This window comes from Triturus cristatus, chromosome 4_2, assembly GCF_964204655.1.
Source record: "Triturus cristatus chromosome 4_2, aTriCri1.1, whole genome shotgun sequence".
Taxonomy (NCBI): domain Eukaryota; kingdom Metazoa; phylum Chordata; class Amphibia; order Caudata; family Salamandridae; genus Triturus; species Triturus cristatus.
Window position 1 is genome coordinate 112,677,818 of NC_140586.1, and position 27,020 is coordinate 112,704,837.

Below are 27,020 nucleotides of genomic sequence, written 5' to 3' on the forward strand. Positions count from 1 at the left end.
GTTAGCGATATTCTTGATAATAGGAGAAATGTCGCTTAGCAACATTTCTCCTATTATTTTACTCTGGAACGCACCCTTTGCATCTCATTAGAGATGCAAAGGGGAAGCGTAGAGTAAATGGGTGCTAACATGCAAATTTGCATGTTAGCACCCTGTTGTTGATAGGGTGCTAGTTTTATCTCTGCTTTTTTGGCTTTTAAAGCCAAAAAAGCAGAGATGAAGCCCTTGTTGATATGCCCCTATGGTCTTTAGAACCAACAGTGTGCACCTCATAAAGGGCCTCATGTAGGTAGCGAAATACCGGTCGGTAACGGCCGATTTTCGGTAAATATGCCGTTACCGACCGGTATTCAGACAAGTGAGATGTAGGAGTCCAAAAACCACTCTTCGGTAAATATGAGGCGGTAAATACCGATTCATAGTTACCGAATTCCAAAATACCGATTCATGTTTACCGAATACATAATTAACGAATCGGTAAATATGAAGTGGTAAATATGAAGTGGTAAAAATTTAAAATGACATGTAGGAGCAGGCGGTAATTAAGAAATCCAGGAAAATCGGTAAATAAGAGTCGGTAATTAACACGGATTGAAAGCAGGTGGTAACCATCAACAATGCACATAAGCAATCCCAAAATGCAACAGCGTGGACAACATGGCCGCCATGTACGTCATTGCAAGGCGCCTACGTCTACAGGCAGCAGGACTGAGGGTGTGGCGACGGGAGGAACAAATCTACAGACAGCGCATCACACTATTACAGCTGACTGATGCAGAGATACATGAGAGGTACAGGCTACACCCCGAAACCATCATGGACCTGATAAGGGACCTGCACCCACTCCTGGACCAGCCAACAAGAAGGGCGCACGCCATACCCCCACATGTGCAGGTGCTCTGCAGCCTACATCTGTTGGCATCCGGCAGTTATCAGGTGGTGATAGCTGCGGTGGGTGGTGTATCCCAGAGTTGCCTGTCCCGTTTCTTCAGGAAGTTCCTGGATGCCATGATGCAGAGAATGCACCACTACATAAGCTTCCCAAACACACAGGCTGCACTGCAGAAAACAAAAACAGACTTTTATCACATGGCACAGTTCCCCCATGTCATCGGCTGTATTGATGGTACACACATCCCAATCTGTCCACCAGCTGATACAGAGCACATCTACAGGAACAGGAAGTCCACCCACTCCATCAATGTGCAGGTGATCTGTGATGCAGGGAACATCATCACAGATATTGTTGCAAAGTTTCCTGGGAGCACCCACGACTCATACATCTTCCAGAATAGTGGGATCTACACACGACTGAGTGCCGGCGAATTCGGAGAGGGATACCTGCTGGGTAAGTAACAGTGACGCCCCTTGAAACCTGCAAATCAGAGTGTATAGAGGCATGTAACTGATGGTTCCCTTTTACTCATCCAGGCGACAGTGCATATGCATGCCGTTCATTCATCCTCACTCCCTACCTACACCCAGCAACCCAGAGTGAGAGACGATACAACGTGGCCCACAAAACAACACGCAATGTGGTGGAGCGCACGTTTGGACTACTGAAGAGCAGGTTCCGCTGCCTCCACAAGAGCGGAGGCGCACGCCAGTACAAACCCATCACCTGCTGCAAGATTATTGCCACATGTGCAATGCTGCACAACCTTGCCACGAAAAAAGGTACAGATGTGGAACTAACATATGTTGAGGACAACGAGGATGAGTCAGGCCAGCCAGAGGGCAGCGCAGCTAGAGTGCCAACTGCAATCGATGGGAGAGAGAGACGGGCAGAGATCACATGCAACTATTTCTGAGTAAGTGAGGGGACACAGCGAGTTGTGAGAAGTCATGACGTAGTTTAATGTGGCACCACGCCATGAACACATGAACAGGCCAATCTGGCAATATACCATCTATACAAGGAGTATGTCCAGGGTTACGTCACCCAATGGGAAGTGGCTAAGCAGGGCCACATCAATGTTTGCGCATACGCGCTGCAGTGGTGGATTGCACGGCCTGTGCATCCTCACTAGAGCCAACCCCAAGCCGCCTGCTGCTCCTGCGTGCTTCTGGGACGGGGGGTGTGATGCTGCTGCTGGTGTCGATGCGCTCCGCAGCATCCCCTGCAGCAGTTGTCGACGCCTGACTACTCAATAGCACCCCTAGTGCACTTGTCACCTGCACCATCCCCCGAGACAGGTCGCTGCAGCACTGTGTTAGGCCCTCCTGCATCGTCACAGAGCGCCGGCAAAGTAGGGAAGTCGCAGTTGCCAGACGGTTGAGTGCCCTGCTGGTAGTGTCCCTTCTCTGGCGTTCCCGGCGCCGTGCTTCGATGTCAGCATCTAATTTGCTGCACAACTGCTGGATTGACTGGGACATGTCCCGAATGCCCGCAGCCATGCCGCCAATGTTTGTGTCCATGTTGACTAAGCTTGTCTTCATCACCCGCATGTGCCTCTGGACTGACATAACTGCCTTTGATTGCAGGCGCTGTTGCTTCAACATTTGGCCCTCGAGCCCCAAGAAGACACCATGGCCGTCAGTGGGTGCTGGTGGACTCTGGACACGCGACCTGCGGCGCCCTCTTGCTCCCGTCTGTGCTGCCTGTGAGGTGTGGGGCACAGTGGGATGGCTCCCTTCCTGGTGCCCGGTGCGGTCTTCTGGGCCCATGCTGTCGTCTGACGAGGTGTCGAAGGCCCGTAGCCTGGCTGCTGGACGCCTCCTCATTCTCACACCTGCAAGCGGAGATGTGGCCGGTGATTCGAACATGAGTGGCGATGCTGGCTGTGGTTGTGGTGATGCTGGCTCTCGGTGAGGTGATGCTGGCTCTGTGTGCGGCGAGGCTGGCTGTGTTGGTGGTGCGGCTGCCAGTGGGCCTGCTCCCTGGTCTGAACTCGTGCTGGCTAGAGGTGATTTTTGTGGCAGGTGTGCCGTCTCCCCTGCAGCATGCCCTGTACTGCATGATGTCACATCTGTGGACAGAAAAACAACATTGGCTCAGTGTCCCCGAAGGGCTGCATTGCAAGCGTCACAATAAATCATTTCACATTCCAATCTGTCCTCTGTCTCCTTGTGCCTCGAGTGCGTGACATGCCCTGTTGCCCTGTGACATTTACGTCATGGTTAGTGTTGCCCTGACTACATCTCCCGGAATGCATTGCCTGTCTGCACTGACACGTGTGGACTGCAGTGTGATTCTCGTTTCACAATGGGGGATGTGGGATAGGGGTAGGGGGGGCTACATTGCTGTGCTTTCGTCTTACCTTGGTGTGTTGCGGCTCTGGCAGAGCTGTCGGCGTCCCCAAGACCCACGACGCTCTCTTGCTCGATTGTGGCCGCCACCAGCTCCTCCAGTTCGGTGAGGGCAGGTGCCCTGTTGGTTCCACCTCCGGTCTGGCTGGCCTCCTTCTGGATGTCGCCCATCTTCCTCTTGGTCACAATCCTCAGGTCATACCAGCGCTTTTTGAGGACCTCAATGTCCCTGTGGGTCACTCCCACAGCATTGACCTGCGCCTGGATGGCCAGCCATATGTTGCGCTTTTCAGCCTCAGGCACTTGCAGGGATTGCCTCCCAAACAGCTTCTGGTGCTGCTTCACCACCTCCTCCACCAGCACCTGGAGTTCCTTGGGGCTGAATTTGAGCTTCCTCCTCCTTTCCCCTCCGTCTTTCTGTGTTCTCTGGCTGGACATGCTGTTCGTTTCCCGCTCGCACATGCAACTGCTCCCTGCCTCTCCTCTGCACTCCAAGCCTCTCCAGGGTCGGCTAATTATGTACACCTGCCTGGGTGTGGCCACGTCGGCTAATTGTGTACACCTGCCTGGGTGTGGGCAGTTCCTGGTTGGGTGGGCTGTCGTTGCACAGGATTAGCTGTTTCGTCAAGTCATGTGATGTTATTTACCGAATCCGTACATACCGATTCGGTATTTTCCGATTCGGTGGATACCACCTCGGTATTTTCCGAATCGGTAGATACCACCTCGGTATTTTCCGAATCGGTAATTATCACCTCGGTATTTACCGATTCGGTGAATTCCGATTCGTATTTACCGAATGTTACCGAATCGGTAACTGTTACCGAATTTTTACCTACATATAACTTACCGATTCTAATTTACCGATTCGGTACGGCTCGGTATTTAAGAAACGGTAAAATTTATTTACCTACATGAGGCCCTTGGTGACTATTTAGTCCGAAAACACACAACAGTTAGAACAAAAAATAGAATAAAACAGTTGTTTCAAAGGTTTTTTTTATTTATTCCAAGACAATGAGCACGTTTGTGTGTCTGTGTGGTGTTTTGCTAGTCTGTTGTGATTGCCACTTTTGCCCTCAGTGATGGCATCAGTTTATGAGCATTGTGAATGCTGGCTGCCTAAAGTATGTCTTTATATGGCATTTCTTGGTGAGCCGGTGACTTGTGGGGGATGCAGGAAAAATATGAGCACGAAATTGCAGATCTTACTGAGGAATGAGGTCTGATCCGCTGCACAGCTTTGTGAACACGAAGCATGTTGTCGAATGTGTTCCCAAAACGTAACTCTGGTGCACCTGCTGTATACTGGACAACCAGTACTGACTTTACAACTGGACTCTGTTGCGTATGCTACCATTGAATGTCCTGTTGCTTGGATGTAAGTGATTGGTAGTCACAGCCACGGCCCGTATAGGGCGTGCTAGTGGGGCGGTGACGTAGGGCGGGGGAGGGGCAGGGTGGGGGGGTTGTAAGATGCGGCATACGGCCGATTTCAGGTAAGTAACGAAAAAAAAAATGAATTTCGTTGCGCGCGCTGCATCGCCAAATGCGATTCAGCGCGTGCAACAAAATTTTCCACTATTTAAGTGGTGGAGTATTGCCCCACTAAGCAAAATGCCCAAATACAAGCCCCAGAGATGGAAAATAAAATGGTAATAAAGTTGATTTATTACCATTTTATTTTTCGTCCTCCCCGTCATGAACTGAGTATCAGGATGGGGCCGGGCTTGTTGCGTGGTAGAAACTGGGAGGGGCTGCCTGGGCAGTTTTCAAAGTGCGCATATCCCTTTGGCCAGCCGTCTTACAATGGCCGGATAGACATGCTCACATTGCTTTAAAACAACTCTCTGAAGACAGCTGGGTTAGAGCAAGTGCAGGGTGCCAGTGTCCTTAGCAGCGGCGAGAGAGGCCACTCCCTCCAATCCTGGCGCATAAAAGCAGCACCAGGATTGGTTAGTGAGTTGCTGAGGGTCCCGCGCTGGAGAAGAAGCCAAAAACTGGACGGGAGCGTGGAGGACATTCGTGCAGGTAAGTGTGTTTCTATTTTTTTAATTTAACATGTCCCCACCCATTTGCCTGACTCACCACTCTCTAGTGCTGCCAGCCGCGACTGGCAGCACACCACCTGTATTTTCATTTCCCACTATAGTGTATCTTGTAACGCGCTTCAAAGGACCACCCTCCATGCCTCTAATGCACTCTATGGAACTGTGTACCATATTATGACATGTCTCTGTGTGGTCATGGCTCAGTAGCAAGGACTAGTATATCACACGTACTGCATTCTAAATCTCAAATGCTTCCATAGGCATTGTAACAATTTTTTTGTATTTTATTTTACCAATGCTGAAAATTGACATGCGTGCCCAGCTTAAGACATCATCTCATAGCACTCTATTTTCAAATACCATCCTATGTAAGTGCTTTAAATATTCATGTAGGATCACTGAGAAATATATCTTTTGGTTTGAATCAGAGCTCAATTTGAGCCTGTGGATGAAGGTGGGACCCACCGGCACTCATATTGTAGGAGCAGCGCTTATTTTTCATCAAGAGACCTTGATCCAAAGGAAGAAAAACACATTGGAGGGAAAGAAGAAGGAAGAAAAAAGCGAAAAACTGTGACAAAGTGAGAAAGCAGGGATGAAAAAGAACTTGTAAGAGTGAAATAAAGGAGCTGGGAGAGTCTGGTGGTGTATTAAATAGACACGAGGGGTCTCAAGACTATGCAGCTTTGGCATTTGGCACCCTGACCTCTGACCTCTGATAGCACTGGCAAAGGTTTCTGAAGAAAACATTGGTACCCACACTTATTTCTTTACAAATGAATCATTGGTTTACAGTTTGTGAGGGACACTTTAGCATTACAACATAAAGACACTGATAGAAGTAAGTGCTCCCTCTGAGTGCTCGGCCTAGGCTTGAGCATAGAATGTGCATACTTAAATTAAAACTTCTATCAGTACAACATAGATCTAGGTAGCACAATAATGCACTCTGCCTGGCATTTACATGACGATTAGATATAATTAACTACATGTGTAGCCCATCTAACCATTATGAGGACCCACTTGGACTTTGAGGTATCTACAAAATTTTGGTTATTCTGACAATAAAAAGAGTGCCCATTCTTCCAAAGCTAAATAGTTTTTTTAGCTTATATTGAGAACCTCGTTATGCAATGAAAGGACCATTTGAAATATGAAATTAGACCTTCTGAAAAAATAATAACTTAAGAATACACTTATAACTCGATTGCCGGGGCCACAGAAAGTGAAATAGGCTTGTCTATACAAAAAACATTCAGTTTCCTGTTTACAGCAACATGTCGTATGAAGTAAAGAAGAAAAGAACAAACCTTTTCACAACTGATGCCTTTAATGTTGCCTCCAAAGAAACCAGCATTCAAGCAATGGTAGGAAAAAGTGTAAAATCCTTTGTTTCGTGCTTATGCGATCCTCTGATAATACAACTCAGCAAAGAACCAGCTCTATATATGTGAATTTTCTCAAGATCTTTTTTTCGGGCATATTGTCCTCCAGATTCTGATGATTTTAGAGACCCCTAGCAATGTCAAGGGTGAGACTGCACGGATTCACCATTGTCCAGGTACTGGACACTATTGCACGCAAAGGTTAGCCAAGATTTGTCTTGGTTGGATATGATTGTTCCAATAAAATAATAGAGATTGAAAATAATGTATTCCATTTTGGATAAGGGAGATAGTCAATGTTATCTTGCTGGGTCTAAATGTTTTTTTGATATGCAGTCTGCTTCAAGCTTTTCCATAAGGAGACTGACGAGCCTGAATAAAAATCAGGGCACTATTAGGCCTGGGCGAAAATTTCGTTCCGTTCGCGGAAATTGCGATAATTTGACATTTTCGCGTTCCGCGGAGAGCGCGAAAATGCCAAATATTCCGGTTTCCGCAGCTTGGCGATAATTTGTTGCTTGCTCGCGCTGTAAAATAATACATTCTCTCGCGCGCGCGATCGCCTTACCTGAATCCCTGCGTTCGCCGACAAGTTTTCTTGATCCGGTCGCGTTCTCCATGAGATGTTGTATTGTTTTTAGCCATTTGCGCTATCTCGCGACAGTTTGCGCCTGCAGTGACGTCATGCGTCGCGCGATCACGTCTTTCTTCTCGCGATCATGCACCGCGAGACAACTCAAAACAAGATGGCCGCGCCCGCAAGCAACCACATGGGTAAGTTGGCGACCCGCAACCATGCAGAAAATCTCGCGAACATGCCGGAAAAAAACTTCCGCATCTTCGCGATATTTCCGCTTGTTTGCGATAATTTTAAACATTTTCGCGATAATTTGCGAAAGTTAATTTCGCAAATTCCGCCCACCCCTAGGCACTATGCTCAATTCTGATTGACGTAAATATGACTATTGAAGCATACTGTTGAAAATACCTCACAGGTATTTTAAGATTCAAAATTTGAGGTGCCGAGATTTTATTTTGGGGAAAATTAGGAAGGCTCAAGAATGGAGCTTTCGGATTATCTAATAAATGCCTTATTATTTACCAAAAGAAATTAATTGGGATTAGAATTTTCTTTGACTCAAGCATTAAGAAGATTTAGTCAGGATTCATGATGTTCGCACTAGTTCTTCCGAAAGACTGACAAAAATACACAATAGAGCAAGTCGTCAAGAACAAATACAATTGGTCAAATGGGTGATTATTAAGCATACTGGCATTTTCATATCAGGAAATTGTTCACTGTTACCTCTAACAGGTGCACATGCCAATGACAGGTCATCCAGGCATCAATGCATTCAAAGGCTGATGATTGGTTGGTACATTGTCTCACAACTAACCAGTAGATGCTGACAATGCCAACTCTATGGCAACAATAAAGCGCTCCTCTCTGTGGCTAATTTCAGTCAGAACACTGAGTATGGTGTCAAAGACTGGATGAAGGTCTTGCACGGCTAAACATAAGATAACAATTCAAATCAGAGATATTTGTTTATGTATTTTCACATTTAGCTAATATATCAGTAAGACAAGTGTTGATGAACCATTATGAGCCGGAGGAGGAAACTCACCTCAAATACTTCTTCATCAAGTAGCCGGGTCCCAAACAGGGTTACACCCTCCGTACTGATGAGTGGATTGTCACCGCGCTCCAAAGGATGCGATTGTTCCCTTTTGCAGTCCACAATTAACGTTACATTCTTTCCTTCCACACTGATTGCTATCCGGTGCCATCTAAGAAGAAGAAGGGAAGTCAAAGACTCACATTGAGCTTATGTATAAAAAGGTGTGCCCCCGGAATATCGAGGTCAGAATCTCACTGGCATTAAATATTGTGGACGCAATATCGAAGGACAAAATAGTGAAAGGTAAGTAAGCATTGATTTTCTAAACCTATGTTCACATATATATTCTTTGACTATATATATATATGTGGAGTTATCAATAGTAAATCTATACTTCCTCTATATGCACTTACCTTTCTATATTTTGTTCCTTGGGCCTCTGTCCTCGATATCAGTGTATCTCCATAGTCCAAGCCACGAAACATAATTTACCCCACAGTCACAACAGAGACCTGCCTTTACAACGCAGTCAGTACCCCGTCCACGATGTTACCACATGTTTCTTTACCACACAAGTCGTTACGACAACTAGCTTTAGGGGGCACATTGTTGGGCTGGTGTTGGATTTTTAAGTCCAACACTTTCCCTACTGTTGCTTAGACTGGAGTTGGATCAGTAATTTATACTATTCCAAAGTCCAGTGCCCCTTAAAGCAAGCCGTTGTAACAACTTGTGTGGTAAAGTATTGCGTGGTAACGTGGCAGTCGGGGTAGTGACTGCGTTGTAAAGGCATGCAGGGTGAATGCATGTGGGTTTCCATCATATAACTGTCCAAGCCTCAAAATTCTGTAGTACAATCATTAAAAAGTCTGATCACTGCTAGTGCTGTGCTTTTCTCACCCTTGAAGTGTCTGGCCTGGACTGTCAACAACTGCATAGAGCTCATATGGCCTACCAGAGGTTCAACTCCCATGAAATTATTACCAACTTTCCCACAATTTCTTAGTTATAGCTCATCACAGAGGATCTTGCTTCTAATTTATGAACTCTCTTGGGCCACTGCTGAGAAGATGCAGCAGTGTGGCTAGGTTGTCAACTAATTCTAGTCTTCGGAGCTGAATCAATTTTACCATTCTGGGCAAATCTCTTCAGATTCCTGTGTTTCCTGACGTGTCAACATTTTTAGTACTTAAAAGGGGCCAACAAATTGTATTAAATGATAAACAATAAGCTGGGGATATACAAACAACTCATAGGATAAAATACAATAAACGAACCATGTTCATAGATTTCCATATAAAATTATGCATATTTGTTAGTTTACCTTTTTTGTATGTTTTAAGCTTTCACTCTGCGGCCTGTGAATTTCTAACGTTTCCTCGGTGCTCTTTTATCTCAGCCAAATCATCCCTCCTAAGGAAATGGTGATTATGCAATTCGCCCAAAAATTGCAAATTGAGCACTTTTTAAAAGTCCTACAATTTTTACATAGGTGCCTGTAAAAATTGCCTTTTTGAAAATAAATGTGGCGTGTCCTCTTTTTATTGGCTGCGCGCTGCCCGTGGCGCTGAGCCAATAAAAAGAGAGTAACCAACAGGCGATGGCGGCAGAGGAGTTCGGTTCCTCTGTTTCCTGTCTCATAACATCTTGCAAATGCACAGGGCCCACCTCTTGTTCTAACAGGTTGGGCATGGCTCCCTGCTTACTGTGGTGTTGCGGTCTAGTCCGCGGCTCGCACGATGTGCGACGTCACCGGACTTCCGGCGGCGGCCATCTTGGATTCGGACTAGCGCGCCGATTCGAAAGGGGATCGGAGCTCCGTACCGGCGCTCCTGCTGATGATTATATCTTGTAATAAACACCCCTCAACTCCACCACCACGACTCCTGTATTCTGTGGGGGACATCACCTGGTGTAAGGGGCACGACATTACACTTACCTTCCTGTCTCCCCAGGCCCCCTTCCTCCCCACTGCCCTTTGTCTCGTGGGATCCACCATCCCCCCTGTAGCCCCTTGACTCCTTTACCACCCAAAGTACTGCGTTGATTTCACATGCCAGAGTGGCAAGGTGCCCTCTTTCCTACGGATTCGCCCCACCAAAGGGTACAGCCCCTCCTTTCCCCACTGTTCTGTGCCTCCCTTTCCTCAGTGGTGTATGATCAGACAGGACCCTTGCTCCTTGACAGCTCGAGTCCATTTTTTTACCACACGTTTTCTATTATTAATTTTACATCTGCAAATATCAATAGATATTTTAGGGGTAGGAAATTACGGATTTGGTTATTTTTGTGGGTCACATTTGTTTGCCATAATACGCTTTCAAGGCAAAGGCAAATAACACGCTGAGAATATTTTAAGCACGTTCTGCTGTTACAACACATTTACAGGATAGAAACCAAACACAACATTTCGTTACTCCTGTCAGGTCCGTCGGGGAGGGACAGCTGTTTATATGTGGAGCTGTCCTCCACCCCGTGAGCATTCCACCCGCCGTTATGGAGAAGGTGCATACCGCCCTTATACTCCTCATTCTGGACGCTTAGGCGTAACACAGGCCCCCGCATCCCCTGCAGTGCGGGTGCCCCGAGCTGCAGGGGGCCCCCTCAGCACTGTACTCACACTGGAGAGCTCCGGATTAAATCCGGAGCGGGGGACCCTCTGTACCTTGCATGGGGGGCCCCTTCAACTTTTGTTACGCCACTGACTGGATGAGATAGATCACCTGTTCTATTGCCAGCTCCAGAGTTCAGCAGAGGGACTCGCTGTGTGTAATAGTACTACTAAGAAGAAGAGTGATGATAGTCACCATAAAGCAACACCTAGAAGCATCCCGAGACACTTCTCTGGTCCTCTCCCACCTCCAATCCCACCACGCCCGCATCACCTGTGCTACCCCATCCCTTGCATTCACCCCCTGCTGCCCTGTACACCTTTGGAACGGAGGTTGTCAGATGTCAGAGAAAGAGCAGGATTTCCAAATTTAGGGGCATATTTACAAGCTGGCGATAAAAAATGATCGCCGCTTTTGCGGCCGTTTTCGGCCGAAAAGCGACGATAATTTTATCGCCTAATTAGCAAGGCCACGATAACGCGTGAAACCTTGCTTTAGCGTGGGGATTCCTAACGTCCAGCTTTGCATCTCTAATGAGATGCAAAGTGGGCGTTCCTGACCTAACATGACAGGAGAAATGTCGCTAAGCGACATTTCTCCAACCACCAAGCCCCACGCTATGAAGCAGAATATACGACATTACTTCGCATGCGTTTAGTACGTATGCCATTACTACGCGGTCGTTAGTACGACCGCGTTTTTAGTTCGCATTCCTTTCCTACGCAATTCGGAACAACGAATTGCAGTAGGGGGTGCTGGATGTTGGAATAGTATAATTTACTATTCCAACTCCAGTCTATGCGGACACTAGGGAAGGTGTTGGATTTTAAATCCAACACCTTCCCCCCCTAACGCAAGTCGCTGTTCCGACTTGCATAGTAAAGGTTTTCTAAGTAACAACGCGTGCGTACTAACATCCGCGTAGTAATGGCATGCGAAGTAACGCATGCTAAGTAAATGCCGTTTACCTATGAAGCATAGCGACAGGAAAAGTAGCGATAACCCCTGTTATCGCTACTTTACTTACGCCTGCTTCAGGACTGACTTAGCCTTGATATCCTATGGAAGGTGGATATCATGGCTAAGTTTGTGAGTCCCTATCAGCAATCTAAGGTTTCCAGCGATAATCTCACGTTAGGCAGTTAGCGTGAGGATTTTTATCGCTGAGGAGATAAGCGTTGCTAATAGCACGCTATCTCAGTGATAAAAATCCACGTTACCCGGCGATAATTATCCTCACGCTAAGAGCGCTGAGGGATAATTATCGCCAGGTGTTGCTGATATGCCCCTTAGTCCTCACTCTCCGGCATCGGAAATTCTCCTGGTCCGAGGCGCTGTGCTGCTGGACATTCGGTCTGGACTGTGACTTGGCAGATTGTCCATCAGCAACAGACAGAGCACAGAAATACCGCCAAGTTTGGAGTTTGGGACTGCAAATATAGCTTTTTTGCTGCAAAATATGCCATCCCAGGCAGCAAAATTCTTAGGGTCTGTAACTGCTGACATATTCAAGGTAAAAAGCGACAATATGATTGAAGGTTCTTTAAAGTAGTGTGCTCAAGATTCTGCATCATGAAGTTATATCAATCAGTTGAAAATAAGGACACAACGAGTTCAAAGTTCAGGGCTCTTTGGAGTAACATTTGTCATGTTTGAGAACCCACAAGGAGGTCATCAGGTAAGCTGTCCGCATGCTAGGGACTGATAAATATTCCAGGTTCAAAATCTGGTAAGATCTATCAGTGAACAAGTAATAAACTAGGTTGTGTGAACAGGAGGACCAGGCTTTAGTTCTACATCTACCAGCCTGTTCCATCCTGAAAACTGCAGTTCTTAACCTTAAAGGATATCCATTGTTCCGCATGCAGCGAGAGATTCCTTCTCATAATTCTTCTTGATCTCATGGGTGTGAGAATCAGCAATTTTCATATGGGAAAATTATGTTCTTACATTAACATTCTAACCTGACATCACTGTCTCTGGAGTGACTTCAAAAGATTGCATAACTGGGATTCTCAGACAATGACATACCTTTGGATTACTATTGATTACTATGGAGTACTTTGGTTAAAATGCAGCGTATTTTCAGAGGAAAGTTTCCTCAGTTTAGCGGTGCAGCAGCTGGGGGCGGGATAGTCGCCCCCCTTGGCAGTTGTCATTCATATACAGATGCTGTGCAGGGACGGTCACAGCACGCTGCTTGCACGCACGTATTCGCAAAATTAGTTTAAACTGAATCTGACACGAAGGGAAGGTGTGCAGTCGCTATCTGACATTAAAATTATGTTCTTACCCACATGTCTTGGAAGCAAATGAGCTGAATATTTCAAGGGAGCTCTGCACTTTATATGTAGCCTGATAGTAATCACATTTCCTCTATTTCCGGTCTCTGAGACTACATAGGGGTCCCTATACTTACAGATCAAAATGGGTGATCATCCATCAAGTGTGTGTAAAACATAATTATATAGAATAGTGCCTCACAAATCCACAAAGTGGTGTCCCTGAGTTTTAAATAAGAATGTATTGGAAGCTAGTAGACATTTTACTGAATGTTGGATAGGGGTTGTTGTAATCTCCTTTCATCAGGCCCCTATCTGCTTTGCTGAGGTATTGGAGATGCATTAAAACTTTACGGTAACTAATGTTAGCCAGCCAAGTACAAGACATTGCTTTAGTCTGACCTGAGGCAAAGTAACACTTGTTCCATAACAATGGGGTCTTCTCGAAAATGCAAGGGGGTCACGTTTAAGATACAAACGGAAAAAAACTCTAATTTCAATGTAGAACATTGCACAGTGGAACAGTACTGCAACGTACATTTGTCACTGGATTTTCCACGTTCTGATGTTGTCTAATAGGAATGAAGGAAAATGTCCTATTACATATCTGTAATCTTCGTTACTCCTGGCTCCATTGTCCCTGTCCCATTCATTACAAGTGAGATAATCCTATCTCACCAACAGAAAAAAAGAACGAAGGAATGCTGGACCCTACCCCTCCCCCCCTCCAACCGAGAGTACACAAATGTTCTTACCCAGCCATCCTCCTGAACTACCAAGCCCCCTGAGGAAGGCTGTCCGACTGGGAGGGAGGGCGAGAAGTAATGAATAGGATAGGGACATCGGGACCAAGAGTAATGAAGATTGCTGGTAAGTAATGGGGTATTACCCCCAGGTCCCAGACATTTGGGCAGGTTCAGCAGAAACCCATGAGCCTCTAAAGCCAAACACACCACCCTCCGACTGACCAGCAGCTGAACCTGAGAAGGAGCATGGACCACCCAATCGTCTAGGTAAGGGTAAATAATGATCCCCTAAGCCACCAATGGACCACCACCTTCGTGAACACCTTCGGGGTCAGACCTCAGGAAAACGGTAGGACACGAAACTGAAAATGACTGCCCCAGAGGCAAAACCTCAGGAACGTGCGACAGCAGGGATAAATTGGGACATGGTAGTATGGGCCCTGCAGATCCAGGGTGCACATGAAATGCCCGGGAGAACCAATGGAATCACCCTTTGAAGAGTCTCCATTTTGAAGGTTAGGCGAACCACAAACCTGTTCAGAGGCTTTAAGTCCAGCACCAGATGGAACCCCCCTGTCAAATTGGGCACCAGAAAAATCAGTGAATAAAAACCCCTCCACCTCTCGACTGTAGGCACCATCTGAATCACCCCTTTGCGCAGGAGCGACTTGATCTCCCGGGACATTTCCATCCTCTTTGAGTGATAGGATGGCCGTGGAGTTGGGCGAACCCCGGAATCCGGTGGGGGCACCACAAACTTGATACAATACCCCCGGCGCACAATGACCAAAACGCACACATCAGAGGTAGCCTGCAAACAGGCCGGAAGAAAGTACTGAATCCGACGCCTACCAACAATCCTTTAATGTCCATCATATAGTCACGACTGAGGCTTCTGCTTGAGGGTCTTTGCCTTCCTGTCCCGACCCCAGCCAGAAGAAAACCTCCTGTGACTCCTAGAAACCTGCCGCCAAGAAGGCAGATGAAATGGGGATTTAGGTTTTGAAAAACCCTTATCAGTGGAGGACTGCTTTAGAAAAGAGAAGTGCTTCTTTTCCTTAAAAAGCTTTTCCAACTTGCCCTCCAACTCCTTTCCAAACGACATAGTACCTTCAAAAAGCAAATTCCACCTTCTAAACGGAATCAGTTTTCCAATCCTTCAGAACCAAATTGCGCCAAACCACCACACTGGCGCCCCCAGAAAGAGCCATGGCCCTCACAACATCAAAAGAAACATCAGAAAGGAAATCTAACTGCCTCTGGATATGCTTCAAAAGTCCCGAACAGTCTGACGTATCATTCAGTGATTGAAAAAGAGCCTTGACATCGGAAATTAGGGACTGAGCAACATAAGTCCCATAAACCCTGGCCCGCAGAGCCAGATGAGACCCAGAGAACACTTTCCTCAAGGACGCATCCACTTTCTTATCCACAGGGTCCTTAACAAACGAGTCTTCAGCCAACGAGGTGCATCCCACCAGACTGGCAATGAAGGAATCGATTGGAATAGAGTCAGGCTAGACAGAGGACCTCTCCTGGAGAGGATACAAATTGGTCATAAACCTGGGCAGCATAATGTGATCAGGATCCTTCCATTACAGTTCCAATACCTCATGGATAAAAGGATGAACAAACTCATCAACCGATGCTGTACTCTGGAACTAGTGAAGCAAGGAACCCCCAGACGTGCTGGGTACCTCATCATCAGGGAAGCCCATGTTGGATTTCACATGTTGCAGCAATTCTGACAACATGACTTTATCGACATATTTCCCTTTATGCTCCTCACCCCCTCCATCCAATCCTCATCTTAACTGGAAGACTGAGAGGGTAAAACTGGAACAGAGCACTTGGGCCGACCACCCCAGCCCAATTCCTGTAATGTTTACATACTGAGGCATTTAATACAGGCATCATCCCCTCCCCTGCCGTATTTAGAGTGCTCTGGAGAAGAAGAAGAAGAAGAGGAACCAGAAGAGGAAGGTGAAGATTCCTCCATATGCCTGCGCTTCTTTGAATGTTTGCCCATCGTGACAAGCAACAGCTACAACCCACTGTTTGAGATAAACAGCACCAACAACAAAAGGGAATCCAATAACAGATAGTACTGCACCAAACCTCTATGCGGTACTCAGCAAATAGCTGCCAGAAGCAGTGCCGGGATCAGCCACTTCAAACATGATGACATGATGTCTACATGAGCCCCCTTGTGGCCATCGCACGCCAACACAATCTGAACATCATCTCCTACGCCGATGACACCCAGCTGATCCTCTCCCTGACCAACGACCCCGCCACCGCCAGAGCCAACCTACACGAAGGGATGAAAAACGTGGCCGAGTGGATGACGACCAGCCGCCTGAAACTGAACACAGACAAGACGGAAGTCCTCATCCTGGGCTCCTCACCCTCCGCCTGGGACGACTCCTGGTGGCCCCCCGCCCTGGGCAACGCACCCAAACCGACAGACCACGCACGCAACCTGGGCTTCATCCTGGACTCCTCCCTCTCCATGACCAGACAAGTCAACGCCGTTTCCTCGTCCTGTTTCAACATCCTGCGCATGCTACGTAAGATCTTCCGGTGGATCCCCACCGAGACCAGGAAAACAGTCACCCAGGCCCTCGTCACCAGTCGACTGGACTACGGCAACGCCCTCTACGCCGGTACCACCGCCAAGCTCCAGAAGAGACTCCAGCGGATCCAGAACGCCTCGGCGAGACTCATCCTCAACGTCCCCAGACGAACTCACATCTCCAGACACCTGAGAGACCTGCACTGGCTCCCAATCAACAAAAGAATCACCTTCCGGCTCCTCACCCACGCACACAAAGCCCTACACAACCAAGGCCCGACCTACCTCAACAGCCGCCTCAACTTCTACGCTCCCAAACGCCACCTCCGCTCGACCAGTCTCGCCCTCGCAGCCGTCCCCCGCATCCACAGAGCGACAACAGGAGGTAGATCCTTCTCCCACCTGGCCGCCAAGACTTGGAACGCCCTCCCCACCGAACTACGCCTGACCCAAGACCACCTCTCCTTCAGGAAGAAGCTCAAGACCTGGTTGTTCGAGCAGTAGCGGACCCCCCCCCCCCCCTAGCGCCTCGAGACCCTCCGGGTGAGTAGTGCGCTTTATAAATGCCTATGATTGATTGATTGATTGACCTCCCTACCGGCAGTCTTTTGCCTGACTTCCTGACTCACCATCCCACAGGAAGTCAGGCAAAAGGACCCAGAAGCACTTCATAGTCCCGGAGCACAGAGCCATCCCCACAGGAAACCATGTGCCTCCAGCAAGCCCAGCAACAGCTCAGGAGGTGTGATCTTCTAAATTCAGGAAGCACCGCTACAACCCAAAGGAAAAAACTGCAGCGTCTTCCTCCAAACCCAGCAACGAGGCAGACAAGATCACCAGCCACGCCTCCACCGCCCGGCAGCGGAGACATCCTGACTCGTACCATTCTGTCGGAAGACAGGAAAAAAGAACAGGAGGAATGCTGGGTAAGTACATTTATGTACTCCCGATGGGGGTCTGGCATTCCTTTGTTCTTTTTTTCTGTTGGTGAGATAGGATTATCTCACTTGTAATGAATGGGACGGGAACAGGAGGGACCTGGGGGTAATGTCTGTTGGTTCAGAGGTACTAGTTCACAAAGGACAGGATAATGGAATGAAATTAAACACATTACTTTGTCAATTGGATGGACTGAAACAACCAAACTAGTATTACTTGCACCAAGACTGAATATGCGTTGTTCCCCAAATTGTATTTTAACTCACATGCATCAACGCAGGCATGTAGTTGGAAGTATACTCCTATTCAGCCAGAGTCATCCCACCTACAATTCTGTGATATTTATGGATTCATATGAGTTTTATTAATGGATGCTGATTCACCAAAATGCTTGGGGTACCAGAAGTGACAGCAAACACCCTTGAAAATGTATTGTATCTGTCCACAGCCTCTCAACAGACTATTTGCCGTAGATGAGCTGGAAGAGAGACAGTAATACAAACTACAGAAGTACAGTACAGAGCTTCTTTATTTTCTCTTGTTGCCACTTCATTCTTGGTCCTTGAAACCAGTGGGTCAAAGGTCAAGCAAGGGGTAGCAAGTCCTACCTCTGGCTACCATAAATTGACATCCAAGATTGGATCACATATTCTTCAGAATTTTATGGCGGGCTCTGTTGGAATTTAATGGGGAGGGTGGGGGGAGGAGGTGTTGGGAGTTGTTTATGGTTTCGACATGAAAACAATGGGAATTTTCAACACATCTACATTGTCAGGGAATGAAGCTACTTCGATGTGCTAATTTTGTTTGGTACTATTCAATGTACCGTAATGATTATTGTTGTATAACATCATGCTAAAATGGCAACTAGCAGAATTACGATGTACAAGCAAGAGCCCGTCATTCATTTTCATGTATTGAGTGACAGTAAAAAGTAGGAGTCAGTGACCGTCATCCATTTTCATGTATTGTTGATGGTAAAAAAGTGCTAGTTTCCGGAGCGCCTGGTTACATTGAGAAAGGCGACTGCCGAAACGTGTCTGTGTGGTTGATTCTGTGGAGTTCTTAATAAATTCTTTAGAACTCACTCCCGAGAGGGCCTTCCCTTGTTGGATCAAGACGAGGTTAGACCAGAATTGTCATGTTGAGTATGTGAGGTCGCAATCCATATTTCAAGTGAGCCCCCGTCTGTTACGATTAGGTAGGGAGAAGAGTATCACTTCACCTGTCTTTAATTTAAGAAACAATTTGCAACTGTGATGGGGTTTAATATATGCTTGATTTCCATCCCCACAATATTCATTTGAGCAATGAAGAATTCCTCATACGTGTATCCAAATGGCTGGATTTATCAGTTTGACTTCTGATTGGATGCATAGTCATGCTCAGAAGCACTAAAGCTAGAAGCCAGACTAGGTCTGATAATTCATTCATTTCTTTTTTACATATATATATTTTTTATTATCAAGAGTCAGCAATGATTACGACAAAAAAACAGTAGTGACATAAGAGTTTTGAGCATAACATACTGATATCATAAATACACAATTACATTTCAGCAACAAATATAATAGCTAACATATTAATATAGTAGAGAGAGGGAAAAGAAGAATGACCCTGGTTAAACCAAAGTACAGTCAGGGAATTCATTGACTATTCCCAGTTGATGCTGGACCAGATTTTCCCCACCTTTTTTAAAGCTTGAGGGCCTCTAGCCTTGGCCACTGCTAATTCACATTGGTATATTTGGCGAAATATCACCCACGTATAGTCACCTTCAGTGGTAAAGGACTTATCCAAGACCTAGCAATACATAGGTGAGCTGTTACGATTATTATAGAAACTAATGACCTAGTGCTGAAGTCGAAACCCGGTTTGTACCCCGACATAATTTGATTATTCTGATGATTCATTTCCAATCATTTAGTCAGTAAGATAGGGATTTCCACTTACTTGCCATCTGCGAGGTTGATCTTTTTGAAAAAAGGGTAGTTCTCTGGAGTAGGATTCCCATTCTGGTCCTCATAGAGGAAAACTGGGGAGCGTCCAATTTCCACACCCAGTTGCTGGATGCCTTGTTCATCGTACACGGAAATTAGAAAGAACTGAGATCCCTTTTTTGCTCTTAGTGTTGTAAGTATAGAAAAATCCTCAGGAAATTGGCCATCTAGAAAAAAAAAATTGATTATGCTTTACTTAGCTGTTTGTAACTACTCCATCAAATATCTCCAAAGGTGAAGAAGACACAGACCAGGGGTGGCTCCACCGTAATGGCTGAGGAGCGTCAACCTACTCGTCAGAGCCTGTCAAACAAAAATCAAATGATAATGAAACAATATCCTTTTATTTTTCTTTGACTGGAATTGACATGTGTGGAGGGCGGGGGTGTGGCCAGGCTATGACAGGCAGGTGGTGGCACTTAGAAATGCGCATGTATGTTTGGCCAGCCAAACATACATGCGCACTTCTATTTCTCCAACCCTGCTGTGAACACGGAAGAGCAGGGTTGGAGAAAGGCTTCAGGCTCACAGGCAGTGTCTGGGCGGCAGAGCAGGCTGCTCACACAAATCCAGGCGCTGCATTCCCAGAAAAACAGCACCAGGATAGGCTGAGCAGCCTCTGTCTTCCCAGAGACTGCTGAAAGAGCTCCGAGGCGGGAGCAAGCCGTCGGTGTCGGAGGTTGCGTGGGAAAAGGTACTTTTTTTAAATCATTATCTTTCCTCCGACCCCCGCCCGCCCGTCTTTTCCTTGCCCCCCCCCCCACATTTGTGATGTGGCAGCCGCGACTGGCACCGACGTAATACAGTGTAGTAGGTTTTAGACTTTTGGGAAAGGTCAGCACGTTAATGAAGCAAATATCCTACCACTGTAAAACCTAAGTGCCAGCATTTAGAAAATATTGGCAACATTTTGCACTTTTGGCAACTATTAATACAGTTAATGTGAACTAACTATTAACACTACCAATGTTACCATTTCTATAATAATAATACGTTCTTCAGTCTCAACCAACACACGTGGAGTAATTTTAACATAAAATAATAATCCACATTTGTAAAGCGCGAACAATCAGCTGTAAGGGTCTCTAGGCACTGGGGGCCGTCAGGAAGATTAAGCAAGCTATTGCCTAGAGTCACATGGTGCTGGGCTAATCTGCCACCGGCGCCGGGGATCGAACCGTTATCCCCAGATTCCGGAGTCAGTGGCCCTGGCCGCGGCGCCACACCTCTTCCCTAAAATAAAATAAGTGTTTCAAACGGTTTTCTTTGAGCGGTGCTAACATTAATTGTTTACATTAAGTTAATTAAAAAAAAGAAATGAAAATCACTGCACGCAGGGGAAATTGTTAAAAGTACACATAATACTGTTAACATGAACTGATGAATTTATATTTTGAGCTAGGTTACTTTTAAAAGTACTGGGCCAGTATTTGGGCTGCAAGGTTTTTCATGTTAACAATGATATGTAATTGGTAACTACTAACAGGTGGTCCGATTACTTTTTGATTCAAGTGGCATTGCTGTATTACATATTTCAGATATACCCTAATCTTTCTGACTACACCTACAACACCAAAAATGGCAGTGATTCACATGCTTGAAAATAGTTGTTTTATTTAGAGGACATAACATGGCAAATCCTTAAAATGCAGATTATTAAAATGGTTAGAAAATCAAAACTCACTGCTCATGAACATGTTCAAAAACGTGATTTTCCTCTCATATATTTATTCATAGTCTAAGACCTTTACTTAGGTATAGTAGTTTTGATTAAATACAATGCTCTGTAGGTGTATTTTATTTTCCTTTGTTATTGTGGATATGCACTGGGGCACATTCTGTATCATAATTAGAATTTCTGTGTTTTTCATACGTAAGTAGATGTGCTCAGATATTCTTAATTTTGAGATACATTGGATTTGTTTTTTACTTTTGCAAGGTGTTTTGGAACATTTAAGAAAACATTGGTTTCTAGTGAGAAAAATCTGAACGAAATTTAGCAATAATTATAAGTAGTACTTAACTAACTTTTACTCTTTTACCAAGAGTTACTGTATTTTTTATCTACTATTAACCTTTAGAAGTTTGTAATGGTTGATAAATCTATAAAGGCTTCATCATCTGCTCTTCTTTTCAAAAGGATCAGTTTAAATAATGGGAAACATTTCCAAATTGTTCATTGCTTGAGTGAGAACTGGGGTCAAATGGCATATATTCCACCAATACGGGAGTAACGCCTGTAAAGCATATGGCATTAATAAAGTCAAGGGGGAGGGGCAAAAACAGGAAGTCTAAGGCAAACCTCACACTCCAATGGAGATTGTGATTTAAACCCTGCCTATGCCTGAGTTACTGACGCAAAGAGACTCCATAAAAGTCAATGGGCCTGGTTCACAAACAGGTGCAATTTATCTAATGCATACTATCTGCCTCCACATGTTGCAAATTACACTTATCCAGCTTACTCATTCAACTTTCCAACTTATATATTGATACTACACTTATGTCATAGTCATAGTTACCAACCGTAAATCATTGAAATTAAGGGGTATATCAGCAAGGCGAGGCGATAGAATTATCGCCACTTTTGCGGCCGTTTTCGGCCGAAAAGCGGTGATAATTTTATCACCTAATTAGCAAGCTCACGCTAAAGCGTGAAAACTTGCGTTAGCATAGGAATTCATAACGCCCAGCTTTGCATCTCTAATGAGATGCAAAGTGGGCGTTCCTGACCTGACATGACAGGAGAAATGTCGCTAAGTGACATTTCTCCTATCATCAAGCCCCACGCTATGAAGGATAGCGGCAAGAAAAGTAGCGATAACCCCTGTTATCGCTACTTTCCTTACGCCTGCTTCAGGACTGACTTAGCCATGATATCCTATGGAAGGTGAATATCATGGCTAAGTTTGTGAGTCCCTATCATCAAGCTAACGCCACATTGCGTGAGATTATCGCTGGGTTTCCAGCGATAATCTCACGTTAGGCAGTTAGCGTGAGGATTTTTATCGCTTTTGAGATAAGCGTTTCTAATAGCATGCTATCTCAGTGATAAAAATCCACGCTAGCCGACAATAATTATCCTAGCGCTTTGTGCGCTTAGCGATAATTATCGCCGGTTGTTGCTGATATGCCCCCACATGAGAAACTGCCTGGCCTACAGTTGTTATCCAAAACTCATGGTTGTACTCTCAGCATTGTGAACAGAATGCATGCCCAGAGTTAGAGAATTTTAAGAAATGCAAAATACTTTTTCAGTATGATGTCTTTCTTTCCTACACACTGTAGTGTCTGGTGCACTTTCTCATAGTTTCAGTAGCACTTTATCTGAATCCTTCGGGTGTAACTTGGATCTCTACAAATGTTTGGCACTCATCACAAAATTAAGACTGAATGGGTGTTCATCATGCTTGCTTTGCGTAACTGCTTTTCCATCACAGAAGACACCTACAGAGAGCAGTTTAAACTTCTGAATGTGTAGTTTATTCATGAGTGAAATAGACTTGATAATGGTGTATATATTTAACTATCACTTGTATCACACTATGCGGATAAATCAGGATTTTTGGCAGAAAATGGAATTCCTCGTAGAGAATGATAGTATGTGAGGTGGCTAATCCAGGGGTGTAGCTTCTATTGGTGCAGCAGGTGAAGTTGCACCGCAGCCTGAGGGTCCACTGAACCCTGATTATTGCTGTATTTTATCATTTAAACAGCAGCCAAGGGGGTCCAATCCCTTTCTTGCACTATGGCCAATGACACCCTGGCTACACTACTAGGCAAATCGGGATACAGGCAGCCGTCTCAGCCTGGGCCTAGATTAATCTTCCAAGAAGAAGCATCTGTCGACAGATCCCAGTCACTCTCTTCATCGAGAGTCACGTGCTCACTCCTTAATGATACTTGTCAATCGTCATGATTCAGGCGGGAGACTCACGCCTGAAATTGCCTATGTTTCAATAGAAGTCAATGGGAGAAATATATTCCCGAGATCATTTGTTTTTTAATCTCCCACTTTCCTTTTCTAATATGTTGGCAGGCATGCTTAACAAACGTACCGGGGAAAAGCTGCTTCGTTGGGGCACTGAACTGTGTCTTGTTTTCGATGCGAAATGCAATGTCAGTTTCTTCTACGCCCTTCCGCTGCGTGCAGAGCCCGGAAGCAATGGTGACCCCTTCTGTTGTTTCCCTGAGATCCAGTGCCTGTAGAAAATCGACTGGACCACCTGTGAAATCAAGTAGACAAAAATACTATTAAAAACAGGTATGTAAATCTGCTGTGTACTTCATTCTTAGGCACTGTCCAGTCTCCACATTTTTCAAATTCATATGACATTCTAATAAAGGGAACATTATGAATAAATACAAGTTTTCACACAAATAAGAACTTTATGTGGGGACACGCCCAAAGATTTGACCATACCATTTGAGCCATAATGCCACAGTCGCATGTGTTGTCATGGTGATTAATATTCTGCCTCTAAGATTCCTTCTCACTTGGTATACAAGCTCTACATTAGTGCTTAATTTGAGCCGTGATTTCCGGTGCTCAGCACCGGCACTTCATTTTCAACACCGGCGCTTGTAACATTCTGCCACAAGGTGACACTGTCTGGTCAATTTAGAGACGACCACCACAACAGTTAATTATTAATTCAATATACATTAAAATTACTATTACCAGCCACCCAAGTCATTTTTATAGCTTGGGGGCCTGAAATAGTTCAAATTGTCACACTTGTAGGAGTGGGATGGTTAGCAGTTGTGTTGTTACTATCATTGGCAGTACTAGAAGGGACAATGTGTGATGCACGCTGCCGTGGCCTCCTGGCGAGAGCTCTGGCACTTATTTATTTACAAATTAGGCACTGCTCTTCACAACCATCTCATACTGGGCACCGCTCCCACCTCAAATTGCATATTTTTCAGCAGACTGATCTTGATTTTTACGTGGCTGCACGGACTCCTTTCAACTTGTTAGTAGGCTCCACAGAACCGCAACTTAGATATGGACTACAAACACGCACTTTATCTTGGCTCTGGGCTCCACAGACCCAACGGAAGGTGAAGGTTTCAGAATTATCTGAGCTTGGAGGTGGGCTTCACAGCCCATGTGATTTTGCTCTTGGTTCCACAGGCCTCTGATTTTGCTCCTGGCTCCTGAGGCCTCTTAATGTGCTCTGGGGCCCACTGACCAGTCCCTGCTGTGATGCTGACCTTTTAGACCTACTCAATTATGTGCTCCTAACATTAGGAGTAGGTCCACAGGTACATCTCACCTAATTTGGCCCTAGAATTTGGACCTCAGACACCTGTTTCTTAATGGTTGTGTCTGTTTCATAATGATTGAATCTTGTCTCGCCCTGGCTGCAATATTTCTGACACCTTCCTGTTGGTGTTGATTCTCAGAAATCTATATCTGAAAGATCTGTGAATAGAAGCATAAAGGTGGTATCCCAACAAATTGCAAAACAATACACATTGCATAAGCAGACCGATAAGCTGTAACATATCACAAAGAAGTGTCTGCAGATATTTCCATAAGAGGAATCTAAAAGACATTCTGAAAAATTCAATTGCTTTTGTGAAGATGAACCAGAGCAGGTTCATATATTGAGGACATATGTCTGAGCAAATACAAATACTTTGGGCCGAATTTAGAGTTTGGAATATAGACTCAGTCAAAGTCAAAAGATACTTTATTTCGAATTTAGAATATAAATTCATAAAAAGTCACAAACAGACACTATTTAGATACACAGCCCAAAATTAAAAAAGATCAAGTTCCATTGACATATTTAACAATCCATATCCGCTCTGGATTTCAGAATAGACATGACAGATTACTTGTTTTCTTTATTGCAAGTGCATTATATCCAGGGCCGGACAGGGGAACCAAAACCAGTCCTGTCATAAATGCTCAAACCAGCAGTGCTCCTGTCATCTCCTCGTGCTAAATTCTATCTTCCCATTCATTCATTATTATGTTCTTTTCTTCTCCGTGTCTGATGGCTCGGTCTCTCTCCAGCCCTTTCCCCCTTTTACTCTGTATTTTTACGCACCCGTGTCTGCTGCAATTAATCTTGGGGATGAGCAAAAGTGGCAAAGGCCCCAGAATCAAAACAGGGCTTTCAGAATTGGCCCCCAATATCTCCAGTCCACAAGGAAAATGCCCAGAGGAATAAAAGGCCAGGTTGGCCCTGATTATATCCGTTGATGCTTGTGATACAGCGTAACAGTATATAAGTCACGTTTATGATGAAGTATCCCGTCCGCCAAATTCTAAATCATACCCTTTGTCGGATTTGTTTGCCTTCTTTGCTCTTAAACACAAAAAGCCATCAACAGAGGTGGTCCATGGCTCGTCCTATTCAGTGCCAGAGGATAAAAAACTCAGTACTGAAGATTTCCTATAAACTGTCGCAAAAAGACATCCTCATTCTTCCATGGCAAAGCTTCATTAGAGATGAAAATGTTCGATGTGGCTTTTATCGTCCACCTGACACTTGACAGCCTGGCCCTGGTCACCAAAGAGACCCATGAAATGCTGCATCCATTTTTAGGTCGAGCCTAGAGGTAGCACGCATGCGTTGCTCTGTGAGACTTGTGGCCATCTAATATGTCTCCTCCCACCACCTTGGCTACTACGGTCAAGAATTTAGGGGTTAAATTGGACAATAACTTTTCCATGAATGCCCAGGTTCAAACGGTGGTGGGTTCATGCTTCGGCCTTTTAAGGATGATGCGCAACTTCCTACCTTTACTTTCTGTATCCCACAGGAAGATAGTTGTGCAAGCCCTAATACTATCTCGGCTCGACTATGTGAATGTTCTATATTTAGGCCTTCCCGAGTATCTGATCAATCGGCTTCAGGTCGCCCAGAACGCTGCTGCCCGAGCTATTTTTTTGGCTGATCGCCGTACACACACGACCCCTCTCCTTAGAACGCTTCACTGGCTTCCAGTGCGTAAGAGGGTGTCTTTCAAGGCATTGGTACTGGCCTTTAAGGCCTTTCATAATGTCGGCGCTCCTTATCTGAGGGATAGATGCCAGCAGTATGCTCCCGCACGTAATCTACGGTCTTCGTCCTCCTGTTTTTTATTGACCCCAAGGTTTTATCGTGCTCGGCTGGGAGGTCGCTCCTTTCAGGTACTGGCATCTGCACTCTGGAATAATCTACCTATTGAGCTGCGCTGGGAAAATGATCTTTTGTGCTTTCGTCACAAACTAAAAACGTTGCTGTTCCTATGATCGGCGATCTGGGTCTGATTGCTGAGGTTTCTTGTTACGGGTTCTCTATGTTAACGCCGGGACACTCCTGGGAGTAGCCGTGCGTTCTATAAATACCCAGTGACATAACATAACATTGTAGTGGAGTAGTGAAGAGAAGGCCCGCCCACTCTCCACCCATATTTGCCATTGGCTTGTGTCATTTTCCGTCCTAAATGCTGGCTTCTGATTCGTCAATAGTCTTGGTAGTCCCTTCCTAGTAACGCCTCCTCTTACTTTGTCACCTCCCATGGCGACGGGCCCCTTTACTTTGGTTGTTACACTGTAG

At 45.5% G+C, this 27,020-nt stretch overlaps 1 protein-coding gene across 2 annotated transcripts in view; it reads right to left on the reverse strand.

Annotated features, from left to right (window-relative positions):
* Nucleotides 1-27,020, reverse strand: part of LOC146833110 (uncharacterized) — a 645,049-nt gene that overhangs the window by 420,052 nt on the left and 197,977 nt on the right. For both annotated transcript variants that reach the window (XM_085600733.1, XM_085600734.1), the window contains exons 2-4: nucleotides 23,520-23,687; nucleotides 19,415-19,628; nucleotides 8,314-8,476 (exon numbers count right to left, since the gene is read on the reverse strand). In XM_085600733.1, the coding sequence (XP_085456859.1) occupies nucleotides 8,314-8,476; nucleotides 19,415-19,628; nucleotides 23,520-23,687 (545 nt within the window). The remainder of the gene's footprint in view (nucleotides 1-8,313; nucleotides 8,477-19,414; nucleotides 19,629-23,519; nucleotides 23,688-27,020) is intronic.